This window comes from Microtus ochrogaster, unplaced genomic scaffold (assembly GCF_000317375.1).
Source record: "Microtus ochrogaster isolate Prairie Vole_2 unplaced genomic scaffold, MicOch1.0 UNK1, whole genome shotgun sequence".
In the NCBI taxonomy this organism is placed as follows: Eukaryota; Metazoa; Chordata; class Mammalia; order Rodentia; family Cricetidae; genus Microtus; species Microtus ochrogaster.
This window is the reverse complement of record NW_004949099.1, coordinates 38645594-38653266: the sequence shown is the minus strand read 5'-3', so window position 1 is coordinate 38653266 and position 7673 is coordinate 38645594. Positions and strand designations below refer to the sequence as shown.

The window sequence follows — 7673 nt, the reverse complement described above, 5'->3', positions numbered from 1 at the left end:
GAGGAGAGGAAAAGATTCTTTCGCAAAAGACTCTTTAGGAAAAAGTCAAGAACTTTGTCACTGGTTTTAAGAAAGTAAAATGATTCCAATTCCCATGCCTTCACTCCTGTCTCCAAATGGACACACATTCCATACGTCCCTTTCCTGTCCCTTTGATGGGGTACATCTACTGTCAGATGCCCAGACCCACCATCAGGAGATGGGCAACTGTCCTGTGGCTCAAACAGGAGTGCTCCCTGCAGGAAAGGGCTGTAGGCCCTTCTTTGTTCTCACCTGATACTAAGCAAGGGAGAAAAGCGCTTGGCACCTTGAAGGAAATGGGGCCTCCCCATCAGCACATTGCCCACTCTCTGTCCAACTCTGCCAGGAACAGTTCACAGAGCTGCTGAAAATGGCAGAACATGGACAATAGTGTCAGCATCAGGGACCAGGTCTCTGGTGTCCTAACACTGGGAAAATAATCCTCCTCAATCCAGGGGCATCTGAACCCACTGGGAAAATAACCCTCCTCAATCCAGGGGCATCTGAACCCCCTATGGATACCTTCCCCTCCACTCCTGTTCTGAAGCTATAACTGCATGGACTTTGACATTCGAGGCCTGAAGGATACAGTGAGGTCTTGCCTGGAAGTGTCTGAACAATTCCCCAGGCTCTGCCTGCACTGCACACTGCCCATGGCTCAGGGACACGGCTCCCCAAATGATCCTGGTGACACCATGCCTCTCTGTCTCCATTCTGTCCTGCTGGCTCCGTTAGTCCAACACAGAAAGTTTGGAAGGTTCAGGTGGACAGATGGGACCTCCTAGCTCTTCCTCAAAGGCCGTATCCAACTCACTCCACAGCCCCACCAGACTAGAGGAACCTGAGTTCTGGTGGAGAACACACTTGGATGACTGCAATTGGCCTCCCATTTAGAAGAGATGTTCATATCTGAAGGAGCGGTCCTCAGTTACATGAGTGGGTAACAAGGATGCAAGTACCTCTGGGAGCCACAGGTATCCCTGGGGATGGTTCTAACTTAGACAGTCATCAACCAGCCAAGTAGAAGGAAGCATATGGGCTAGCTCCCATCCCTCTGTTAACATTCAGATTGCCTTTGGAGGATGAGCAGCAATAAGTCAATGCAAAAAATTCACAAAACAAAACAAAAACCTGAACCACCAGCTGAGGAGTGCACGGCAGCACCCTCTTGTCCAAAGAAAGGGACAGAAATGAATTCTACCATATTCAGAGCCTGGTGGACACAAACCTCTTTTTCCTAGTGAAGGGCTTTAATGGGGGTCTGATAGAAACCCTTTTCCATCTCCCTGCTCTGAAAGTCAGAGTGAAATCAGAGCCTAACAGACAGCCCAGCCAAGGGGAGAGGAAGAACAACTGAGCAGGTGTTGACAATTTACCCCTGGTCTCATTGGGGTAGCCCACAGTGGGAAGCAACCTAAGTGCCCCTTGCTATGAAGGGGATGATAAGGTGAACTGAGGTGACTTCCAAGGACCCTTTAGAAACAACACGTGAGATACATGTTCAGAGCATGAAGGTTCTGGACGCCAGCACTGGACCAGAAAGACAAGCAGAGTAAGCTGTAAAAAGTGCATTTTATGTGAATTTAACATTCACAGAAGTCCCCAAAAATGTCAACACCGAAAGGAACCTAAAGAGATAAGATGATGGAATACAATGTTATAGCCCAGGAGGGCAGTCCAGAATAAAGGACAGGCAGTCAGAAATAAATCTCAATAGAACATGGATCTTAGTTAATAATAACATGTCAATGTCAGTTCATCAATTGTAACTAGAGTGCCAATTAATAAGAAGGTAATAACAGGGGAAGCCAGGCGCAGGGTAAGACCATAAGAGCCCTGCACACTACTCCCATTTTCCCTGCAGCTATAAAACAGTTCCGAACAATAGCCTATTTTTAAAATGGAGAAAAATACAAAATTGCATACAGCATTTCCCAGAACCACAATGTACTAGAACGGTTGCCTATGGAGAGAGTAGGCAGCGACAACCGAGCGGAGCATTTGCAGATAACGATAACGATAATGGCGTGCTATGAGTTCCGAGTGCAGTTAACTTCTTCTGTGTGTGTGTGTGTGTGTGTGTGTGTGTGTGTGTGTGTGTGTGTGTGTGTGTGTGTGTGTGTAATCCCAACACCGATCAGGGGAACTTGTCAGAGAGAGGGAATCTTACAAGAGAGTAGGTCATGATGGCGCGTGAGTGGGATGACAGGAAGGTTCAGGGAGGCTGAGCCCTCATGGAAAAGAGTTAAATGGACCTTAAAGCTAGGATGGAGTGGGGAGGGAGAGTGTTAGTCACACAATAGAGAGAACTTTCTAGGACAAGATCCCATCCTAATCTAACATCAGTCACTCAGCTATCTCTGTGCCCTCTAGATTCTCAGCCCAGGGCCTGAGCACTGGGCAGAGAGCAGCAAGGATGGGCAGATACATCTTCACTGATGTAGCTGATGGCCGTGATAAAGACCAGGCCAGCTACAGTGGAACTCAGGCCGATGTCGAATATATTATCCCTAATAGCACAAGGAGCACATTCAAACTATATGTATTTTTTTTAAAATGTTCTACAAAGTTACTCATTGCTGATCTGAAATTTAATTTTAATGACACATTTACTCTCTGTTATATATGGAAGTTCTGAATAATAATAACAGCATCGTGCTACTTGGGATGCTTCGTTTGCTTGACTTCTGCCATCTTTTTGCCAACCCTGGATAGGATGTACTATTCCTGTTTATAGGCAAGGAAACTCTGACTTTAAAGTCAAGGCAAGCTGCCCACGGTCCTGAGTCAGCAGAAGAGGCATAGAAGCAACCACACCTAATCAACCTTCTGATGCCCCCTCCTGAGTTTTACCTGCCCTGTTTCCCAGTCAAGTCCTCTACTCTGACATCAGAGACTACAAGTCTGACCTACAAGTACTTACAGCTCCTCGTAAGGCCAAGACCTTGGAGACACCTGCTCAGGTGACTCCTACCGGAAGGACCACATGAGCTTTGGATTTCAAACAGCAAAAAAAAATCAGTCAGTAGTCCGGAGTAAAGGGGCCCAAAGTGATCCAACAGGTTACAATCTCCTCTACTGGTGAGAAGGTGACCAAGAGGAATTCTTCCTGCCAAACGGGTCTGGACGAGCCATAAAAGTCAGTACCACAGGAGCCTGAGCCAAGATACATGCAGAGAAGGGATGAACGTCCTCTGAGGACCCTTCCATATGAAGACAGCATTAATGCCTAACTTAGATTTCAGATGCGAATGCCTTCCCAACTTTCACAGCTCGGTCCTAAATGTGATGTCTTCACCAAACCCCTCCCCTCAAGGCTCAGGGACCTGTTTGGAAGAGGCAAAGCGCAGATTGTAAAAGGTGACAGATGACACCAAGGAAACCATACCTTCCAGACACGACAGGACTGATGCACATATGAACTGCCAGGGATGGTGGCAGCATGCACAGAACCTGTACATGTTCAAGCCAGATGCATCCCCAGCACTGAGAAGGGAAAGCGGTCCAGGGGTCCCACCCCTAACCAAGAAGCTATTTGTAACTGATGCTTGCTGCCAAAGGGAAAATCAGTTTCCTCCGATGGAGTGTCACTGGGCAGGCCAGGTAGTCAGCAGTAAGTGGCCAACACAAAATAAACTCCTTGGCTTTTTGTGGACTTTCTGTTTTATTTTGTTTTGCTATGGCATTTTTCTTTTGTTTTGATTTTTGTTTGATTATTGTAGGTAATTGTTTTTTGGAGGGGCACATAAAGTTGGGTGGATAAGAGCTTGTGAGAACCTGGGAAGAGTTAGGGGAGTGGAAAAACATATCAAAACGTTGTATGAAAAAATAGTATAAAAGTCATAATAAGCACTCATTGAGCACCTCATGTATACGAGCTATTGTGCTAGAAGTTTTCATTTCTCCATCTAACAGTGGAACATGTAAAACCACAGCCACACAAGGAGGTTACTGCTTTTCAAATAAGAAGCCTAAGTCCCCTCTAAAAGGCCAACCATTTCCACAGCTAATGCTTATGAGACACCCACTTTGAGAGATTCTATCCCAGGTTCTGGGGATGAAGCAGAAAATGAAACAAGGTCCCCACCTTCATGGAGCTGGTGGGGTACAGATATGAGAAAAACCTACCTCACTGCTGTAGGCAGCAGTGTTGAGCTAAATGAGATCGAGAAATGTAGAGCTAGGGTCAGGGATGGAGAGTGAAAGGCATGATGGGGTTTTATTGGGGATGTCCAGGGAAGGAGGACAGAGCAGAGCCCCGAAGTGAGGGCATGCGCATGCATGGGTCTGAGCAAGAGTCCCTGGAAGAGAGTGCTCCATCACAGTCAAGACCCCAAGACCAGGGTGACACCAACCCACAACTGAGGGTAGGCTGATGGCCGGCCTGGAACAGAAGTTTGGAGATGAGAAGATTGGAGATGGATGAATTTGGAAGAAATAGCAAGGCCAGGATATTTTGAAAAGATCAGAGTGCTATGGGCACATACATGAATGAGTGGTGGGATGGGCAGCTGGGTGGGTGTGCAGATGGGCGACTGGGGTAAATAAATGGGTGGGTGGATAGATAGGTGGGTGGATGGATGGATAGGTGGGTGGGTGGATAGGTGGATGGATAGATGGGTGGCTGGCTGGATGGATAGGTGGGTGGGTGGATAGGTGGGTGGATAGGTAGGTGGTGGTTAGGTAGGTGGTGCTATGGGCACATACATGAATGAGTGGTGGGATGGGCAGCTGGGTGGGTGTGCAGATGGGCGACTGGGGTAAATAAATGGGTGGGTGGATAGATAGGTGGGTGGATGGATGGATGGATGGATGGATGGATGGGTAGGTGGATAGGTGGGTGAGTGGGTGTGTGGATAGGTGGGTGGATAGGTGGGTGAGTGGGTGGGTGGGTGGATGGATGGATGGATGGATGGATGGATGGATGGATGGATGGATGGATATGTGGGCGGGTAGGTGGATGGATAGGTGGGTAGGTGGATGGATAGGTGAGTGTATGGGTGCATGAATGGGTGGGTGGATGAATGGGTGGGTGGGTGGGTGAATAGGTGGGTAGGTAGATGGGTGAGTGGGTGGGCAAATTTCCATGGGTTGCTTTAGTCTGCTTGGCAGAGTTGATATACATATGTGCTAACACACACACACACATACACATACACACTCTTACAGGTTTATAAAATATATTCAGTGGTGTCCCATTCACTCATGTATCTCATGACTCCTCAGGAGTCCTGAGAAAGCCTTACTGAAGGAGATCCTATATCCCCACAAAGGAACTTATCCAAGTTCAACAGGGAAGCCAGGTCTTCATGTAAGGAAACCACTCTGGAGAAAGTCACAGACCTTCAGGGAACCATGTCCCACCTTCAGTCTCTAACCAGACTGCCAGGGACATTGTGTGTGCATGACCAGGAGTGGGCATGGCACACCACCACATTCCCACGGCAGCATGGAAACACTTGGCCAAAGTTACCACAATACCAAGACTCTCCTGCAAGGTCTTGGGCAAAAGTATCTGCTTTGCACAAAAGAAAAAAACAGGCCGTCTGCCAGAGCAAAGCCTTCTTGAGGTAGCACTGCCCACCAGGCACCCACCCACCCTGAGACCTGTAGTCTGGCCAGCCTCACCTCCAAGTCCTTCTCCAGCTCTAGCCCAGCCGCCATCAGGTTGTGTTCAAACTCATCACGCTGCTCCCTTCTTTCCTCTTCTAAAGCATCCAGTGGCCCAAGTTCGATATCGCCAGGGCCTCCCGCATGGCGCTCCTTGCCCGTCTCCCCATTGGAGATAACAGCCAGCGAATGTCCTGGGGAGCCGTGACCGTGGTGCGCTCCCCGTTTCCGGTAGTGGTACGCAAGCACATAATCGACTTTCCTCTGGTTGTCGTGGAAGTGCATTCGGCTCAGACGGGCTTCCGATTGGGGTTCGTTGGCATCCAGATAGTTATTGATGACCTGAGCAGAGGGAGAAACACAGGTGAGGTCAGATGGGTAAGGAGGCTAAGAGGATGTCCTGGCACTCTGGGACAGACTGGGAAGCAAGCCTCTCGGTTCCAGAGACCCTGCCTGCAGTGAAAGGATCTGCAGCCTCAGCCCACATGTCACATGCAGCCCTCCACCCATGTGTGCAACCCGGTCATCAGTACCTTCACACATGCTCTGGCATCCAATGCATACACACGTACACACACACACACACACGTACACACACACACACACACACACACACACGGAGACAGAGAGAGAGGCAGAGATGGAGACAGAGAGACAGATGAAGAGAGAATCAGGGAGACTGCACATACAGTACAACACCCGTGCCTGCCCCCAACCCTGAAGCCCATGCTCATGCCTGCTCACCTGCACATACATGACACCAGCAAGCAGTCCCCGCCACTCACACCTCCCTGATTCTGCACTTACACACACCCGTGAGGGCGTCCATGTGCACAGGCACACAAAGGCAAACCAACGCGCAGTCCTCCACAGGCGCCACGGCACACCTACACATGTGCTGTTCCTTGCAGAGCTGCATGTGAGCCTGCAGACAATCTGCTCTCCATCAGCACACACAGGATACTCACTGGTAGGTGTTCGGGATCCATCACAACAGGGCCAATGTCTAATCTCCTCTCCCACCCACAGGAATTCACGAGACACTCCGCCCCTCACAAATCCACATCTTGCCCCTTCTGACTCCTCCCCAGCCACTGGCAAGGACACCTTGCTCGTGACAGAAGCAGGTGACTGACTGCTTTCTCTACCTTCCACTCTAGACTGGAGAGGTAGAGAAGAGAGGGAAAGAGAGCGAGCGAGGCGGAGCAGGCCAGGGACCTGCCTCCCTCCCTCTGGGTGTTTCCTTGTTTATTACTGGTTTGATACCCAGCTGCCTCAGCAGCCACCTGAGAGGTCACCGGGGCAACCAGATGAAATGCCAGGCACTGAAGAGAGGCTCAGAGCCACCACAGCTGAGGAGACGAGTTTCTCAGGCCTGTGGGAACTGAGCCTGGGAGCCTGCAGCCCAACAGGTAGGAATCATCCGGCTCTTTACTCCCTTCCAGACCCTTCGCTGAAAAGGACAGCCAGAGTTGCTGCAAAATGGACCTAGCTTGGAGAAAGGGAAGATAAAAGGGCTCTACCCAAAACCCAGGGTTTTTCCCACAAGCACACACAAGTCTCACATGACAGGAGGGCCAGGTGGGAAGCTTCCTTGGGATGTCCACCTATACTCACAGAACTGTCGCGGGAACACTCTCTCCTGGAGGCCTGGCTAGAGTGTCGGCTTGCACTGGCCCTCTGACCTGCGGCCTGGGGACTTGGCACTCTGAGGTACTGTTTGGGGCCCTGGCCTCCTCTGACTACTGTCCGTGAACTCAGCCGCCGTGGAGATCCAGGGAGCAGAGGGATATCTGTGAGAAAAAAAAGACAAGAGAAGTGCCACAAGTTCAGGTGACAGAACTCTCAAGACACGGAATCTAAGGCAATGAGAGACAGATCCCATGGCTCTGGGGAAATGACCTGGGTTTTTTGAACAGCCTTATCTAACTACATTCATTTTGGTCAATGGGAGTAAAAGTAAATGGTAACTCCCCTACCAAATACTCACACACATACAGAGAGAGAGAGAGAGAGAGAGAGAGAGAGAGAGAGAGAGAGAG

The 7673-nt window shown here is 49.7% G+C and overlaps 1 protein-coding gene across 2 annotated transcripts in view; it reads right to left on the bottom strand.

Annotated features, from left to right (window-relative positions):
• Positions 1 to 6634, bottom strand: part of Ano2 (anoctamin 2) — a 353619-nt gene extending 346985 nt beyond the window's left edge. For both annotated transcript variants that reach the window (XM_005365256.3, XM_013352922.2), the window contains exons 1-2: positions 6600 to 6634; positions 5650 to 5973 (exon numbers count right to left, since the gene is read on the bottom strand). In XM_005365256.3, coding sequence (XP_005365313.1) covers positions 5650 to 5973; positions 6600 to 6620 — 345 coding nt within the window. In that variant the 5' untranslated portion in view covers positions 6621 to 6634. The remainder of the gene's footprint in view (positions 1 to 5649; positions 5974 to 6599) is intronic.
• Between the last annotated feature and the right edge of the window lie 1039 nt (positions 6635 to 7673).